This window comes from Panthera leo, chromosome C1, assembly GCF_018350215.1.
Source record: "Panthera leo isolate Ple1 chromosome C1, P.leo_Ple1_pat1.1, whole genome shotgun sequence".
NCBI classification, from domain to species: Eukaryota; Metazoa; Chordata; class Mammalia; order Carnivora; family Felidae; genus Panthera; species Panthera leo.
Window position 1 is genome coordinate 128,590,265 of NC_056686.1, and position 19,588 is coordinate 128,609,852.

Here is a 19,588-nt window from a genome sequence, read left to right on the forward strand (position 1 = left end):
TTGAAGGGCAGTTTTGGAGCTGAATCAGAGCAGAGGAATGGCTTAGGCAGATACATTTCTAAGAGAGGCACATGAATTCACTCATTAATTCTTACAACTCTTCCATGAGTTGGATACTATTATTAACATCCTGTGCTGGAGAAGGAGTGGTCTTCTTCAACACCACTTCCCAAACAAAGCTCTGGCACATGAACACTCTAACACTGTGGGTCTCTGATAGGTGACACCACTAGGCTGCCAGAGGTTCATCTAACCCTAAGTATCTAAAATCTCATGTTCAGAAGAATTTAGGGAATGACTTTTATGGACTTGGCTTTTACCCCTTCTCCTGCATTTTGTGCCCTAAGACTACTCTCATTCCCCTGATTCTTCCCCATACTCCAGCAGGCTTCTCACACCTTCCAATTAATAATTTCCAGGTCCCTCCAGGATGGTTTCTGCTAAGGAGACTTCCTGAATCACAACAAACCAGCATTTGAAGAAACGCAGTGGAGGAGTGTAAAAAGTTCATGTTCTGAGAAGGGTGAAGGCAAGAAATTCTCCTGTAGAAAGCATGGAGGCGGACATCCATCTTCTGTCAAAGATTTCAGCAGGGGTATATTTCTGAAAGTGGTTTGTAGCCTTGAAACTGGCTGTTTACCCTGTGTTTGTCGCCTTTGGCCCTTAAAGCAGCCACTGTCCCACTTGGAATTCACTCCTGGCAAAGGCTGACAAAACAGGAAGTGATTAGAATGGGATCAGTTTTTATGACTTTCTGAACTTCAGACGTTTAAAAACAAGTTGTAACAGTGGATTTATTGCTTTGCTTTACCACCTCCGTTTCTTATAAAGGAACACTGCAGGGGTTAAAGCATCAGCTCAAAGTCCTGAACAAATAACTGACGTAAGAATGTGATTTGCACACCAGCCTTCGTTGCATGTTAAAACTCAAAGCAGGCTTTTCTGGCATGGGGGGGGGGGAGGAAGTGGTGGGAGAAGTGGGGATAGGAATTGGTGGGGGTGAGTAGAGAGACAAGGAACTGGGAAGAGGAGGGGAAGTTAAAGCTTCTCCTCCTTTTCTGCCTTCCATCAGAAACCAAACATGGCATCTTCCATGAGGAGCCTGTTTTCTGACCACAGCAGATACGTTGAATCTTTCCGGAGGTTTCTCAGCAGTTCCACGGAACACCAGTGCATGCAGGAATTCATGGACCAGAAGCTGCCAGGCATAATAGCAAGGTAACAAAAAAGGACGTTTTTGTCAGAGCCAAGCCTCGGGCTCTTTCTATGCGGTGATAGATGGGTCGAGCCCAGCCCTGCAGGCTGGGCGAGGGGATAAGAAGGAGCTACTGATAGCAGCTGCCGCCTGGCGCTCCTCGCCCCCCTGGCGCCCCTTCTCCTGCGGCGCTTTAGTTAGACGCTCGCTTTCAACGTTCACAGGCTGTGATTTGTGCAGTGTTTCCAGCCGCGCCGAGATAAGCGTTAACCATTTGAAGGCACACATCCATATGTTCATTTGGGAAAAGATACAGATCTTTGAGCTCAGATTTTTCAGCCCTCCTCCAGATTTTACGTGTCTCAAAAAAAAAAAAAAAAATCCCAAACGGAGAGTCTAGTATTCTTTTCATTAGAATCAAATATAAATAATTACCAACTCCTGTTTGCCCCTGAGGATTGAGTGAGTGCTTCTCAGTTCTCCTAATGTCCATTTAAATTCACTTCTGTACTCATTATTATAGTTATCACTCCAAAAAAATTGTCTTTTCCTTTCAACTTAATATTAGCAATGTGGTTCTTAAAAAAAAAAAAAGCATTTTTCCATTATCAGTGAAACTCACTAGTTCCTATCCTTCTTGCAGACTTCTTTTTTTGGTGATTAATGTGTTCAATTTGTGCCAGAGCTGATAAGCATTACAAGAGTAAAAGATTCCACATGCTAAAGATAATCAAATCACCTATCTGGAGGTGGATTGCTGTAACTTACTCTGCTTCAGGAAATAATGATAGAAAACTGGGAAGAAATGACTGACTGTGGATCCAATTTACAACAGCAACAGAAACTGATATTTTATCTTTTGCTGGATTTCTCTATTGTAGGCCTGACATTCTTTCACCAGGACAGTACCTCTGCCTGATCAGAGCAGGTATTGCTGGATGTGTAGGGGATTCCATTCCCCTATTTTTCTTTTTACTGTTAAATTTTTTTTTAATGTTTATTTATTTTTAAGAGAGAGAGACAGCCTGACAGAGTGTGAGTGGGGGAGGGGCAGAGAGAGAAGGGAACACAGAATCCGAAGCAGTGTCCAAGCTCCAAGCTGTCAGCACAGACAGGCATGGGGCTCAAACTCATGAACCTCAAGATCATGACCTAAGCTGAAGTAGGATGCTTAGCCCACTGAGTCACCCAGGCGGCCCTCCCTTTCTGTTTTTTGTGGTTCAGTTTTTACTTTTTTTTACGTTTATTTATTTTGAGAGAGGGAGAGAGTGCATGCTCCAGTAAGCAGGGGAGGGGCAGAGAGTGAGGGAGAGAACCCCATGCAGGCTTTGCACTGTCACTGCAGAGCCCAACACCTGGCTCAAACTCACAAACTGTGAGATCATGACCTGAGCCGAAACCAAGAGTCAGACACTTAACCTACTGAGTCACCCAGGTGCCCCATGGTTCAGTTTTTAAATGTTTTTTTTTAATAGAGTGTTATATAATTTATTACTAATTAATAAGTAATAGATAATGATGCCAAAATCAAAGCATACAGTACATTAAGATAATTTCTTCTCTAGGAACTAATAATTTACTTTTTTGGGTCTTTTTGCTCATTTATAAAATTAAAGGTAATGACTTAATTTCCGAATTCTTTTGTAGTACTAAAGGTCTGTGTTCATGTCTGTAGTTTATCCAGATCCTTGGTTTTCTTCGGTCATCAGTGGCTTGAATAGGTACCATGGATGGTTATAACATAATGAATGATGACCCCTATCTTCACAGAGTATACAATCTAGTTGGAAATCTTGAATATAGAATTTCTGAAAGACTGTAGAACTTTCAAAGGCATAATTAAATTTGCATTGCAGTGCTAAAAATACTGAAAATATTGCAGTGGTAAAAATTCCTAGCCCTACTCACTCCCATCTGACTCCCATTCTCCAGAAGCAACCACCTTCAACACTTTGAAATATTTCAGTTGTTTCTTATGAAATTTTCTTTCCTAATTCTAAATAACATGTTATTCTTGTCTTTCTTAATTTTACTGCATTAAAATAGCTAAATACGCACATTTTCTCCCCTATCATGTCAGTATATTTATTTTTTTAATTTTTAAAAAAAATTTTAATGTTTATTTATTTCTGAGACAGAGAGAGACAGAGCATGAGTGGGGGAGGGACAGAGAGAGAGGGAGACACAGAATCCGAAGCAGGCTCCAGGCTCTGAGCTGTTAGCACAGAGCCTGACGCAAGGCTTGAACTCACAGACCGTGAGATCATGACGAAGTCGGTCGCTCAACTGACTGAGCCACCCAGGCACCCCTCATGTCAGTATATTTATGTCAAAATTTTTGGTTAAATAATTTGAATGTTTATATCATTTTGCCTATGTACATATTATTCATAATTGAATGATGGGTTATACTACAATCACATTTCCTTTCAGGTATTTTTTTTGTTTTTCCTAGAGATAACTATTGTTTTTATTTTAGTTTCTTTTCTTAGTTTTCCATATATCTACTGATGTGAAAATGTTGGGGTTTGGGAAGGAACAGATAAGAAAGAATTCTTGAGACGTCTTTGGTGCAAAAGGTGTTTTTTAAATTTTTAGTTATTTAATTTTTCATATTTACTTATTTTGAGAGAGAGAAAGAGGGGTGGGGAGGGGCAGAGAGAGGCGAGAGAGACTCCAGAGCAGGTTCCATGCTGTCAGTGCAAAGTCCTACACAGGGCTTGATCTCACAAACCATGAGATCATGACCTGAGCCAAAATCAAGAGTCAGACACTTAACCGACAGAACCACTCAGGTGCCCCAAAGAAGGTGGTTTTATTAAAGCACAGGCAGGACAGGACCCATGGGCAGAAAGAGCTGTACAGGGGTTATGAGGAGTGGCTGATTATATACTTTTGAATTGGAAAGGGGTTAGAGATAGCATTAAGTATCTAAAATTTTGGAAGCAATGTTTCCAGGACCTTGAGGAACTAGCTTTTGTTAGGAAAAGGCCATTTACTACTATTTAGTTAAACCTTAGTCAAGAGACCCTTCAGATGTATATCAAAGGGCCATCTGCTTGGAGGATGATTGCTAACATATATCTGGGGAGAGTAGAGAGAAAGGAAGCTTCCAAAGGAATTTTTATATGTTAAAGGAGACTTCTAGAATCCTGAAGTTCAGGCTAATGTTAAGCCAAGGCTGCCTTTTGCCCTTAGCAAAATATTAACATCGAGGTAACTAAGCTCCTTGAGGAAGGTCACTCTGTCTCAAGGACATGTCAATGGGCTGTAAGTTGTAAGGAAATTTAATTTTTTTCTTTTGTTTCGTTCTCCACATCACTATCACTACTTATACCCCAAGCAGAAGTATTAATCCTCTCAATACAGTCCAGCAGATCAAGACATCTGTTAACTTTTCCCCATGGGAACATCTATTCTGGAGCTCTGTTCATTTTTTCAGTCTGTGGCGATTTGCTCTCTGTCTGCTATACGATTATTAATAAGATAATTTATTTCACCTTCTAGATATTCTCTTCCCTTCTCTGAAATATTGTATTCCCTAATTCTAGATCTCATGCCATTCTTTTCTTGATTTCTTTTGGATTGGAAACAATCCCCTATCTGTAGGTGAAGCATGGGGTGGGGAGAATTCCAGTATAGCTGTAAATAATAAAGTTTTTGTTGTTGCTATATGTAATGCATTTAGAGCCTTGACTCTAAAGTCAAGTAGTAAGTAGTAAGTGGTAAGTTTTCAATAATTATTAATCATTACAATATATGAAATGGGATAATAATAGTGTCTAACTCAAAGAAGAGTTGTGAAGTTTCAGAGTAAAATCACTTAGCTGTGCCTGGAATAATAATAATTGCTAATACGTGTTGAGTGCTTGTCACGTACAGACATATTTCTAAGAGATTTACATGAATTAAATAATATAATACAACTCCTCCTTAAGCCAGCTACTATTATTACAGTCCTACACAGTAGATGGTATTATTATCCTATTTCATAGGTAATAAAGATGCAGAGAAATTAGATAATTTGCTCAAGGTAACGTATCAGTAAGCTGGGATTTCAACCTTGGTACTCTGCTTCATAGCTTCCCTGTGCTATCTACAATATAAAGCAGTTTTAAGAATTAACCAAGAGCATAGATAGAGATGGGTGTATCAGGACTATGATTATGAATGGGAAGATAATTAGAACTAAGAAAGGCAACTCATTCATATGTGCTCTTGACTCTATCCTTTCCAGTTTTCTTAAAAACCTTGCTTCAATCTCTGTTTTTGTCATACTACTCTGTGTAGGCTCTTTCACTTCAGGGGGAAAAAAAATCTAAAGTGCCAAGAAACAAGCACTACTCTTTCAGTTCCTGCTTCCTCTTCCCATTCTTACTCTTTCGTCCTATGTCAACAATCTCTAGCTTCTTCCTCTTTATTTGGTTTGCTTTTAATCTCACTGCCATCAGACTTATGCCCTCAACCTTCTTTTAAAACTATTATCAAAGATATTCATATTGCCAAATTCATTGGAGATGATTCCTCCTTTATTTTTTGGTAGTACACTCGGCTACTATTGACACTACCTATGGCTTTCTCAGAGTTTCTCTAATTCTATCCTCTATGAGCTTTACTGTTTTCCTCTTTGTCCCCTTTGTGGGTTCCCCATAATGCAGTGACTTTTAAAAGTTGACATTGCATATCATCCCACTGATCATCTAATTCTTTGTAATATGCTTGGGTGATAAAATCTAGTCTCCTAGTTTTGACCATTAGCTTTATGATGCTAATTCTCCAGAATACATCACCGACCCTGATCTCTCTCCCACTCAGCTTAAATCTTGCATATCCAAATGTCTGTAGATACATATTTATTAAAAACATTCTTGAGGGTTTTTATCAAGAAAGGATGCTGTATTTTGTCAAAGGCTTTTTCTGCATCTATTGAGAGGATCATATGGTTTTTATCCTTTCTTTTATTAATGTGATGTATCACGTTGATTTATTTGTGGATATTGAACCAGCCCTACAGCCCAGGAATAAATCCCACTCGATTGTGGTGAATAATTCTTTTAATGTATTGTTGGATTCAGTTTGCTAGTAGCTCGTTGAGAATTTTTGCGTCCATGTTCACCACGGAAATTGGTGTGTAGTTCTCCTTTTTAGTGGGGTCTTTGTCTGGTTTTGGAATCAAGGTAATGCTGGCCTCATAGAATGAGTTTGGAAATTTTCCTTCCATTTCAATTTTTTGGAACAGTTTCAAAAGAATAGGTGTTAACTCTTCTTTAAACGTTTGGTAGAATTCTCCTGGAAAGCCACTCAGCCCTGGACTCAAGAAAGTAGGGAAAGAAACACCTCATGATAATAAAGGCCATATACAAGACCCACAGCTAATATTATCCTCAATGGGGAAAAACTGAGAGCTTTCCCCCTAAGGTCAGGAACACAACAGGGATGTCCACTCTCACAATTGTTGTTCCATATAGTGATGCAAGTCCTAGACTCAGCAATCAGACAACAAAAAGAAATAAAAGGCATTCAAATCAGCAAGAAAGAAGTTAAATTTTCACTCTTTGTAGACGATATTATATTCTACATGGAAAACCCAAAAGACTCCACCAAAAAACTTCTAGAATTGATAAATGAATCCAACAAAGTCACAGGATATAAAATCAACATACTGAAATCTGTGGGCATTTCTATACACCAATAATGAAGCAGGAGAAAGAGAAATGAAGGAATCAATGTAATTTACAATTGCACCAAATACCACAAAAAACCTAGGAATAAACTTAAGCAAAGAGGTAAAAGATCTATACGTTGAAAACTACAGAAAGCTTATGAAAGAAATTATAGAAGACACAAAGAAATGGAAAAACAATCCATGCTCATGGATTTGAAGAACAAACATTTTTAAAATGTTGATACTGCCCAAAGCAATCTACATATCCAATGCAATCCCTATCAAAATAATACCAGCATTCTTCACAGAGCTAAAACAAACAATTCTAAAATTTGTATGGAACCAGAAAAGACCCCAAATAGACAAAGTAGTGTTAAAAAAGAAAAAGAAAGCTGGAGGCATCACAATTCCAGGCTTCAAGCTGTATTACAAAGCTGTAATCATGAAGACAGTATGGTACTGGCACAAAAACAGATACATAGGTCAATGGAACAGAACAGAAAACCCAGAAATGGACTCACAAACACATGGAAAACTAATCTTTGACAAAGCAGGAGAGTATCCAATGGAAAAAAGACAGTGTCTTCAGCAAGTGGTGTTAGGAAAACTGGACAGCAACATGCAGAATGAACCGGGGTACTTCCTTACACTATAAACAAAAATAAACTCAAAATGGTTGAAAGACCTAAATGTAAGACAGGAAACCATCAAAATCCTAGAAGAGAAAACAAGCAACAATCTCTTTGACCTCGGCCACAGCAACTTCTGAGTATACCTGTCTGCAGAGGGAAGGGAAACAAAAGCAAAAATGAACTATTAAGATCTCATCAAGATAAAAAAGCTTCTGCACAGCAAAGGAAACAATCAACAAAACTAAAAAGCAACTAACTGATTGGGAGAAGGTATTTGCAAATGACATGTTGGGTAAAGGGTTAGTATCAGAAAATCTATAAAGAATTTATCAAAATCAACACCCAAAAAACAAATCATCTAGTGAAGAAATGGGCAAAAGACAGGAACAGATACTTTTTGAAAGAAGACATCCAGATGGCTAACAGACACATGAAAAGATGCTCAACATCACTCATCATCAGGGAAATACAAATCAAAACCACAATGAAATGCCACCTCACACCTATCAGAATGGCTAAAATTAACAACTCAGGAAACAACAGATGTTGACAAAGATTCAGAGAAAGGGGAACACTTTTGCAGTGCTGGTGGGAATGCAGACTGGTGCAGCCACTCTGGAAAACAGTATGGAGGTTCCTCCATAGAGGAACTACCCTATGACCCAGCAATTGCACTACTATTTATTCCAAAGGGTACAGGTGTGCTGCTTCGAAGGGGCACATGCACCCCAATGTTTATGGAAGCACTATTAATAATAGCCAAATTATGGAAAGAGCCCAGATGTCCATCGACCAACAAATGGATAAAGAAGATGTGGTGTATATATATACAATGGCATATTAGCAATATAAAAGAATGAAATCTTGCCATTTGTAACAACATGGATGGAACTAGAGTGTATTATGCGAAGCAAAATAAGCCAAAGGAAGATAAATATCATATTTTCACTCATATGCGGAATTTTTTTTATTTTTTTACTCATATACAGAATTTAAGAAACAAAAGAGATGAACATATGGGAAGGGAAGGAAATATAAGATAAAAACAGAGGGAAGCACACCACAAGAGACTCTTAAATAAAGAGAACAAACTGAGGCTTGCTGGAGGGGTGTGAGGAGGGGATGGGCTAAACGGGTGATGGACATTAAGGTGGGCATTTTTTGGGATGAGCCCTGGGTTTTATACATAAGTGATGAATCACTAAATTCTACTCCTGAAATCATTGTTACACTATATGTTAAGTAGCTTGGATTTAAATAAAATTAAAATGATTTTTTAAAAAACAAAACAAAAACAAAAACAAAACATCTTACAAAATATAAACTTGTCATCAAAATATATTCTCCAGCTTCCTTTTTCTCACCATGATTTTTGCAGTTATCCAAGCTTGAAATTAATCAGTCACTGTACTCTAACTTTTTTCTAATACCCCCCACCTTTTTTTATTAACATCAATCAAAAACAAGTCAATGTTACCTCCCAGTCCATCAATTCCATTCCATTTCTAGTACTAGAACCAAAATACTGGGCTCTATTTTTTTCTTTATTTTTATTGTTTTAAATGTTTATTTATTTTGAGAGAGAGTGCAAATGGAGGAAGGGCCGAAAGAGAGAATCCTAAGCAGGTTCTGTGCTGTCAGTGCAGAGCTTGATGCAGGGCTCAATCTCACAAATGGTGAGATCATGGCCTCAGCCAAAATCAAGAGGCAACAGTTAACCAACTGAGGCACCCAAGTGCTGCAAATATTTTATTCTTTTTAATGCAGTTGTAAATGGGATTGCATTCTTGATTTTTCTTTCTGCTAGTTTGTTTAGTGTACAGAGATGGTATAGATTTCTGCAATTAATTTTGTATCCTAAAATTTTACTGAACTTATACTTTTAATAGTTTTTTAGTGGAATCTTTAGGGTTTTCTATATATAGTGTCGTGTCCTCTGTAAATAGTGGCAGTTTAACTTTTTCCTTACCAACTTAAATGCCTTTATTTCTTTTTCGTGTCTGATTGCTGTGCCTAGGACTTCAGTATTGTGTTGAATAACAGTTGTAAGAGTGGAAATCTTTGTCTTATTGCCGACATTAGAGGGGAAGCCTTCAGCTTTTCACGAGAGCATGATGTTAACTGTGGGTTTTTCCTATTTGGCCTTTATCATGTTATGGTATGTTCCCTTTAAGCCCACTTTGTTGAACATTTTTATCATGAATAAATGTTTAACTTTGTCAAATGTCTTTTTTTTTGCATCTAATGAGATGATAATATGATTTTTACCCTTCATTTTGTTAATGTGGTATATCATGTTGATTGATTAGCAGATATTGAATCATCCTCATATCCCAGAATAAATCCTACTTGATTGTGGTGAATGATCCTTTTAATGTATTTTTGAATTCAGTTTGTTAATATTTTGCTGAGAATTTATGAATCTATTTTGGATCTTGGCCATTTTGTTTTGTCTTCTTTTGTTTTTGTAGTGTCTTTGTCTGCTTTTTATTTTGGTATTAGGGTAATGCTGGTTCCGTAGCATGAAGTTGGAAGCATTCCTTTCTCTTCCCTTTTTTGGAATAATTTGAGAAGTATAGGTATTAGCTCTTTAAATGTTTGGCAGAATTCCCCAGTGAATCCTTCTGGTGCTGGACTTTTGTTTGTTGGAAGTTTTTTGATTACTGATTCAGTTTTGTCGATAGTAATCTGCCTGTTCAGATTTTCTATTTCTTCCTGATTCAGTCTTAGAATCTTCTATTTCTTGGTGTATGATTTGTTGGTATATAATTTTTCATAGTAGTCTCTTATAATCTTTTGTATTTCTATGGTGTCAGTTGTAACTTCTCATTCATTTCTGATTTTATTTGAGTCCTCGCTCCTTTTTTCTTAATGAATCTGGCTACAGTTTTATGAATTCTGTTTATCTTTTCAAAGAATCAGCTCTTGGTTTCACTGATCTTTCCTATTGTTTTTTAAGTATTTAATTTATTTATTTCATCTCTGATCTTTATCATTTCCTTCCTTCTACTAATTTTGAATTTTGTTTATTCTTTTCCAAGTTCTTTTAGGTGAAAGATTAGATTGTTTGAGATTTTTCTTGTTTCTTAAGTAGACAAGTAGCACTATAAACTTCTTAGAATTGCATTTGCTGCATCCCAAACACTTTGCACTGTCGAGTTTCCATTTTTATTGTTTCCAGATATTTTTTTTTATTTCCTCTTTGATTTCTTAGTTGATCCATAGGGTTTTTAGTAGCATACTGCTTAGCCTCCATGTTTTTTTTCCCCATTTTTTTTCTTGTAATTGATTTCTACTTTCATATGGCTATGATAAGAAAAGATGTTCAGTATGATTTCAGTTATCTTAAGTGTATTGATACAAGTTTTGTGGCCTACCATGTGCACTTGAAAAAAAAGGGTATTCTGCTGTTTTTGAATGGAATGTTCTGTATATATCTGTTAAGTCCATATGATCTAATGTGTCATTCCAAGCCATTGTTTGCTGATTAATTTTCTGCCAGGATGTTAACTGATTCATTGATGTAAAGGTGTTGTAAAGTTCCCTATTATTATTGTATTACTGTTAATTCTTTATGTCTGATAATATTTGCTTTATATATTTAGGTGTTTCTATGTTGGGTGAATAAATATATATAGTTGTTAATTGTTTTTGTAGTTCTGTTCTTTTTCTCTTGCTCTATTGCCATGTGATTTGATGACTTTCTTTAGTGTAAAGCTTGGATTCCTTTCTCTTTATTTTTTGTGTATTTATTACAAATTTTTGGTTTATGGTTACTATGAGACTCATATATAACATCTTATGTATATATCAGTCCATATTAAGTTTATGGTTGCTTAAGTTCAAACACATTCTAAAAGAAAAACATTTTTACACCCCCCTCCACATTTTATGTATATGATGTCATATTGTATATCTCTATTCTGTGTAATCCTTAACTAATTTTTGTAGATATAATTTATATATATATTTATAATTTATTTCACTACTTTTGTGTTTTATACTTCATTTTAGCTTTATTTGCTTTTACCAGTGATTTTTTTTTCCTTTCATAATTTTCTTACTTCTAGTTATGGCTTTTTATTTTCCTTGTTAAGAAGCCCCTTTAACATTTCTTGTGTGTCTGGTTTAGTGGTGATAGAATCCTTTAATTTTGGTTTGTCTGGGAAATTCTATATCTCTTATTCAATTTTGAATGTTAACCTTGCAGGTAGAATATTCTTGGTTGTAGGTTTTTTCCTTCTGGCCTGGAAAGTTTCTGGTGAAAAATCAGCTTATAGCCTTATGAGATTTCCCTTTTACACAACTGTTTTCTTTTCTCTTGCTGCTTTTAATATTTTCATCTTATCTTTAATTTTTTTATATTGTAATTATTATGTATCTTGAGGTAGACCTCCTCTGATACATCTTGTTTGGGGCTCTCTGTGACTCCTGGAGCTGTTTCCTCCCACAGGTTGGGGAAATTTTCAGTAATTATTTCTTCACATAAGTTTTCTGCCTCTTCTTTTCCTTCTGGCACTCCTGTAATATGAATGTTAGCACACTTGATGTACAGAGGACCCTTAACTTCTCCTCATTTTTTAAAAAATTATTTTTTTCTTTTTGCTGTTCAGCATTGGGGCTTTTCACTATCCTGATTTCCAGATTGATCTGTTCTTCTGCATCCTCTAATGTGCTGTTGATTCCCTCAAGTATATTTTTCATTTCAGTTACTGTGTTTTCAAACTCTTATCGTCTGAGAGTTTCAAAACTCTTATTGGTTCTTTTTTACATTTTCTGTCTCTTCACTGAGGTTCTCATGGAGTTCATCCACTCTTCTTCCAAATCTAGTGAGCATCATTATAAACATTACTCACATTTCTTCATCAGGTAGTTTGTTTAGTTCTTTTTCTGATGTTTTGTCTTCTTCTTTTATTTGGAATGTATTCCTGTGTCTTTTAATTTTACCTGATTCTCTGTGTTTATTTCCACACATTAGGTAGATCAGCTATATCTCATAGTTTTGAAAGTAGTGGCCTTGTGTAGAAGGCATCCTGAGGGAGCCAGTAGTGCAATGCCCCCATTCACTAAGGGTACTCTAGGGGTATCCCCTCTGTGGGATACATATGTATTCCTGTTGTGACTAGGCTGAAACTACTATGGGCACACTGATGGGTGGAAATAGCCCATAGCCTGGCTGGCTGAGAGACCAAGCTATAGCTTCTGTGGGCTCACTGGTCAGTGGTATGAGCTCCCAACACAGCCCGCCGAGAGGCCCAGCCACAATTACTGCAGTCATACTGGCAGGTGAGGCTGCTCCCAGTATCCTTGGCACAGAAGTCACTTTGGAGGGGAACTGATATCAGCTGGGGTTGTCTTCTGGGTGTGGTGGGCTGCTTTGGGTGTATGAGCCGCTTTGTAGGGGTATCTGGTGGGGCAGGTCTGGTGGGGCATGCCGGGCAGTGCAAGCAGTAGATGGAGAGTGTCATCATTGGCTCCTACCAATATCCAGCAAGCTAGGCTGAAGAAGGGCAAGAAAAATGATGCCTGCCAGCATTTCCACTCCTGGAGAAAGCTTCTAAAGGTCCCTGCTCCTCCAACACAAATCCTAAAATTAGTCAAGAAACTTCCTTCCTATATGGTTCAGGCACTTTTCAAACTTCAGTCTCTGTACTGGGTCTCTGATTGAGTGATATTAGGAGCAGAGTCTTGGAGAGCCTGGGTGGTTCAGTCGGTTAAGCATCCAACTTTTACTCACGTCATGATCTCACAGTTTGTGAGTTTGAGCCCTGCATCAGGCTCTGTGCTGACAGCTCGGATCCTGGCGCCTGCTTTGGATTCTTTGTCTCCCTCTCTCTCTCTGCCCCTCCCCACTCACACTGTCTCTCTCTCTCTTTCTCTCTCTCAAAAATAAATAAACATAAAAAAAAAAAAGAGCAGAGTCTCAGTTTCCTATAGCCCTCCTGGCTCTCCTGGAGTTGAGTCCTACTGATTTGCAAAGCAAGATGCTATGACAGCTTGTCTTTTTGGTATAGGTTCCATGACAGGGGATGCCTCAGGTGGGGCTTGATCTCCTCACTCCTCAGGAAGGATCTCCATGCCTTTGATGTCCTTCCAGCCTGTAGTTGCCATGCTAGGGTGTTGGTTCCCTAACACATCTCTGCCCCTCCTACCCTTCTCCAAAGGGCTTCTTCTTTATGTCTTTAGCTGTAGAAAATATGTTTTGCTAGTTCTCAGGGTGAGTTGTATTATATGTCATTGTGACCTCAGTGTGTCTGTGGGAGGAGATGAGCTTGGGGTCTTCCTACTCTGCCATCTTTCCCTTCTCTTAATATTGGGCTTTATTATCTCACATTTCAACTTTAAAGCAAAGTAGTGTCTTATTCATTTTTATATCCTCAATGCTAAATATAGACACATAATAAATGTTTAATAAACATTTTTTCATTGAAAGGAAGTTAGCAAGGAAGAAGGAAGGCAGATATACAGTATGAATCTCCTTAGCCTTTTTCCCATCTATAACAAATGGCTTATTAGATCACTAGACTCAAAGGCCCACTTTTTCTGTTCTTACTCTCCAAGCAATCTCTAAACAAATGGTGTTTCCTATTTCTGAGATGTTTATAGTAATGTTTCTAAAAGTCTTCCAATCAAGATCATTAATGAGTGGGACATATTTTCTAAAGATTTCTAAAGACACTAGTGTAATCACTGACATGAGTGTGACCTTTCATGTTGGCCTAGTTTTTGTTCACTATAAATTTTTCTCTTCCACTAGAGTTGATAATCAGATTTTACAAGGCACATGGCAATCTTTTTCTTAAACTATATAATTTTTTTTTTCAGGATTGGAGATACAAAATCAGAAATTAAGATTCTAAGCATTGGCGGAGGTGCAGGTATGAATAACACATTTTTAAAATTTGTATTTCACCCCAAACATCATGCTTTTTGATGGCATACTGTTCATTCTTTAAGAAAACTATTTTTCTTTGCTCCTGGAAGAGATTAGCTTACTAAAACTAGTAAGAGCAGGATCACTTCAACTAAGATTAAGGCCCCCATCGTTTTATAACACTTAGGACTTAAGTCTCCATTAGTATCCAGAATATGGATAAGATATGGCTTTTTAATTCTTTTTTATAAGTGGAAAACCACATAGGATGGCTTTGAGGATAACTTTTGTGCAAAATGATCTAACTGTTCACAGTAAAGGGGAATTTCATTAGACATTCCTTAAGCTTGTGCTACTTAAGTGAGGTCCATGGACCGCTTGCAGCTTTGCAAACTTACTGGACCAGGAGGAGGTAAGAATGCACTGGAATGAAAATCAGTGCACAGCTTCCTTCATTGAGAAAGTATCACTATGGGGGAAAATATGTTTAATGACATAGTTAACTTATACTGTTGTGACCCAACTCTGAGTTGCACTGGCTAAAACTATTTCCTTCCTCTGATTCAGTTCCAAAACTGCCCTCCAAACATTCAGCACACTCCCAAACCCACTTTTATAAGCACCTCATGGTCTCTCTACTCTTTGACCTGAGCTTTCATCCTAGGAGAAAATGGGAAATCCGGAAAAGCAGATTGATGTGGGTGTGGTATGAAACGTTGTGCCCTTGGCTGATACATAACTTCTGTATAATCATCAGTAAAATGGAAACAATGAATTATATCTTATAAGGTTGTAGTGAGAATTATATAGATAACATTTATATCATGGTTAGCACATTGTTACTATACCTGTAAGGTACAGGCTGGTCCTTCAAAAATAAAACAAAAAATTTCACGTGCAGACTTTGCCTCATATCAAACTCCTGAGTAGCATTTGTTTTATTTTTAACTTGCTAGTCATCTGGAGATCTGATTTAATATATCAATATATAAAATAGAGTTACATATATTATTCACATATTTATATCTTTCTTTATTTTCTTTTGACTGAGCAATGGCTTAGTATTGGTTACTTCTTGGTAACAAGTCAACAGTACACTACAACTTTTTATATAGTGCCAAGTGTTAACCTCTTTAGTTTCTTAAGTACTCTAGTGACACATGAATGAGTTAAATTGTGAACCATGTTTACACAAAGATAACCAGGAGCCCTCTAATGGAATAGAATTACTAGTTTTATGTAATCATTTGTTTATTTTTTTCATAAAATATACTGTGTGTGATATAATGTAATGAGGGCTAACTCTTAAAATAATTTTTCTTTATTATCATCTTTCACCAAGAAAATAAAAACCAACAAGGACAAATAATGAAAGATATTATCATGAATGATATTATAGAGATTGTTTAAGCTAAAGTACCCTCTCGTTGCCTACTGATATTCTAAGTCCTAAGGATTACAAAAGGGAATTCGTTTCACCAAGACAGTCCTTTCCAGTGAGTTTTGCATATTAGTTTCAGGCATCCAACAGTCACTGAGACTATCGTTTGATAGTGTCACTTGTGCTTGGACAAGAAGTGAAGCCCCACAAGGAAAAGTAATTAAAAACAATCTCTATCATGGCCAAGTTAATTGACCTTTTAATATAAAGTTAATTGAATTTCTAATGTAAATTTATCCAGATGCTTATAAGCTATCTAGAGAAAGGAACATTTGGCCCGCACAGTGATTCCTTACATAAAGGTGCACATAGGAGCTAATATAGAGAACTTACCAAAACAAAGGTAGCAACACTTGGAGTTTTTCTGACTGAGCGCTAACACTGTATTAGTAACAGGCTCTGCCTTGGATAGAATATGGGTGCCTTTTAAGGTTATTCTTCCTAAGAAGCTGATCAGAAATAGAAGAAGAACTCCAAGGGAAATTCAAATTATAGATAACTTAGTTTTCTCTGCTCCAGTAAATAAGCTACATGAAATTAAAATTGATTTATTTAAAATTCCTAGGTCTACATGTTCCTGGCATGAAAGAAGCAGTGTGTTGTAGGGAAAGGACCCGGTTAAGTTAGTTTGAGTGCTCACATAGAACAGGGAGATGCTTATCTGATAACCTGTCATTGCCTAACTGCAAGCACTGTGCAAAAGAACAATGTATCACTTTACAATGAGATACCTCCTGTCTTTGCCTTAGAGAAATGGTCTCCCCACATGTTCCGCAATCTATAGCATGCCTGAGAGTTTTGCATTGTCCTGTGGCTTCAATATCCTTTCAAGTCAGTCACTGAATTCCAATCCATGGCAAACAAGATCATTGGCCCTATCTAGTACTTGTGCTCCACAATGTATCTTTTTTTTTTTTTAGTTTGTTTATTTTGAGAGAGAAAGAGAGAGAGAGAGAGAGAGTGAGTGAGTAGGGGAGGGGCAGGGAGAGAGAGAGAATCCCAGGCAGGCTCCACAGTATCAGCACTGTTAGTGCAGAGCCCTATGTGGGGCTCGAGCTCGTGAATCATGAGATCATGGCCTGAGCTGAAGCCAGATGCTTAACTGACTGAGCCACCTAGGGGCCCCTCCCATAACGTATCTTACAAGGTTCTACTTCGTTTTTAGCTTAGGGACCTCTCTGGTTTCAGTGTTTAAATTTTCTCTTCCTGGTTGTCCAGATACCTGCAGATCATTTTCTGTATATCTTTGGTGGAAATATTTCCTCTGCATTCATAATGGTGCTACCACTTCTTCCCATCACAACAGAAAAACAAATCAAAAACAAACAAACTAAAAACCTCTCTAAATGAAATTGATGCTTTTATATCACTTAAGGCTCATGTTCTTTGACAGCCTATCTTTATTTTCAGAAACATAGGGGCAGGAGCAGGGGGTACATATACACCCTTTCTGTCTTCTGCCTCTCTTCTGTAGAGGTTGGTGATTGTGTAGAGAGAGATTCCATAGTTTAAGAGAATGTAACATTTTTGAAAAACGTGTTTGGTTATTCATTTAGGAAGCTGAGAAATTATTAGGGCTCTGAGCACTTCAAAAGAGAGGAAATTCATGGCAAACTTTTTAATGCCATTTTTAATCTTCCACATCAATTAAATACAATTGACAAATCGCACTGCTAGCCATAGATTATATATTTAATATTAGGAAAATGTATGAAATACGTATGTGAACCCAAAAATAAAGAGAGAAAATCTGGAGAAAAACATCATGAAAGGTAATACAGACCACGTAGCTTTTACAGAGCCCAAATGGGAAGTATAAAGTTGTGTTGTGTACATTGCATGAGTTTGTGCTTTAATGAAACACGGGGTATCTGGAATTGCTTTATTCAAGGTCTTGAAGTACTCACACTATGTTCACTTCAGCAGTTGTTTTTAGATATTGAGAACAACTGCACTGTATTCTAAATCTCGTAGAATATGCTTTTTGGTTCATCCTCAATATTGATAGTTCTTGAAATTAACCACCCAATGGAGCTTCATTATTATTTGTTTTTTAATGAATATTGTGTCTTTATGTTACATAGTACATGGAGAAAAAGAAACCCATATTCTTTTTTGGTAAAGGAGAATGCTAGTTATTTATAGTGCATGCATTTATTCCTGGAAAAATGTTCCAAAAGGCAGTAATGGGCAATGTATTCTCCTTGCCCTGGGCTCTGCTTAAAGGAGAATCTGTGTTCAGTTCCTATGTTCAAACACCAGAAAGTTTTATAAGCATTAGACAAAATGATAACTCAAATAATCTAATTTTACCTAGCTTTCTACTTCTATTTTTATTAACCTTTTGTGTACTAACTCAATTGCCATAACATGTATAATAGTATATATGTTAATAGATAATTTTCAATCAAGGTAAAACTCACATATGAAATACAGGTAGTATGAATCCTCCCATAACATTTTTTTGGTAATAATTTTGATGACATATATTGAGAGCAGTTAGGTAGTTTTATTGTTCTGCCACATACAGACATTGGCATTCCTACAGAGGTTAAAAAAGAGAAAGTTTGGAGACCATCAACATCTAATTTTAAAGATGTTGAAACCTGAGAAGCACCAAGGCAGAACAAAATCCAAGTCTCTTGACTTTAGTCCAGTTCAACAAATTATATTAAACAGATATAAAAGTTAATTATTGACTTGAAAAAGGAGATATTAGGTATTTAGTAATAACCAGCTATTTGAAAGTTTAATCTTTTCAGATTATTGATTTTGCCTCTGTTCATAAATAACATGTTAAGGTGACACAGAAGTTTAATTTTTTAAGCTAGTTGGATAGAAGTGAAACAAATATAATTAGGGCAGGAACTAAACAATCCAGTGCGTCAGGTTAGAAGCCAGGAGGTGGCAAGAAGCAAAGATTAATGTTTTCCGGTGATTCAGAGTAAGCCAACAGTCTGTATTAGCAAATTAGGAATAACTGGGGAAATGCAGAGAATCAGGGATTTTTTTTTCTTGGCCCAGAGAATAATTTTTTTTAATGTGCATATTCCCATCTTCATATATTTCCTGTTGATCAAACTACAGAATATTTGCTGCTAAAGGACCAATGATTGTAAGAGAGAAAGATTTCTTGATTCAATATGAGAATTTAGTAATGATCAAACCTGTCCAGAAATGAAAGCACACATCTTGAGAGATAAGGTATTATCTGTGACTCTAGGCAGCAGCCTAGGCCAGAAAGTTACTTTTCAAACATGCTGTGGAAAGGACTTAAGCACTGATTTCTTGGATGGTGGGGCCATTAAAGGTGCTTTTGGTCCAGAAAATCTATGGTTTCATGAGTAACCTTCTAGAAAAAGGTAGGCATTTCTCCAGAGTGGGATGGCTAACACTGTGTTTGGCTATATTAAGGAGGTGGAATTTAACTGTGACTTGTAGATACCTAGATAATTTTTAATCTGTATTCTTATTGCTTATAACTTGAAATGAGTAAGTACCATTTTACTAATATGCAGCATGCTAGCAGTTAACTCGATAGAAGGATAGAGACTCTACTGATTGACTAGAGAATTTAGGACTGTCTACTTTGTGTAATCATAGTTTGGGGCTTCAGATATAAAGGCATTTTTTAAAGGCATCTATATCATTCAAAAATAAACTTCTCCATATATAATTTAAACAAAATAATTAACCCCATTGTATTGTATTTAAAACTTTCAGTGAACATAGAAGTATTGTTAACAACAGATACATTACCAATTTGAGAGAAGCAAACTAA

The 19,588-nt window shown here is 36.8% G+C and overlaps 1 protein-coding gene across 1 annotated transcript in view; it reads left to right on the forward strand.

Annotated features, from left to right (window-relative positions):
- The first annotated feature begins 962 nt into the window (after positions 1-962).
- Positions 963-19,588, forward strand: part of HNMT (histamine N-methyltransferase) — a 45,906-nt gene continuing 27,280 nt past the window's right edge. The window contains exons 1-2 of the mRNA XM_042948630.1: positions 963-1,218; positions 14,318-14,370. Coding sequence (XP_042804564.1) covers positions 1,082-1,218; positions 14,318-14,370 — 190 coding nt within the window. The 5' untranslated portion in view covers positions 963-1,081. The remainder of the gene's footprint in view (positions 1,219-14,317; positions 14,371-19,588) is intronic.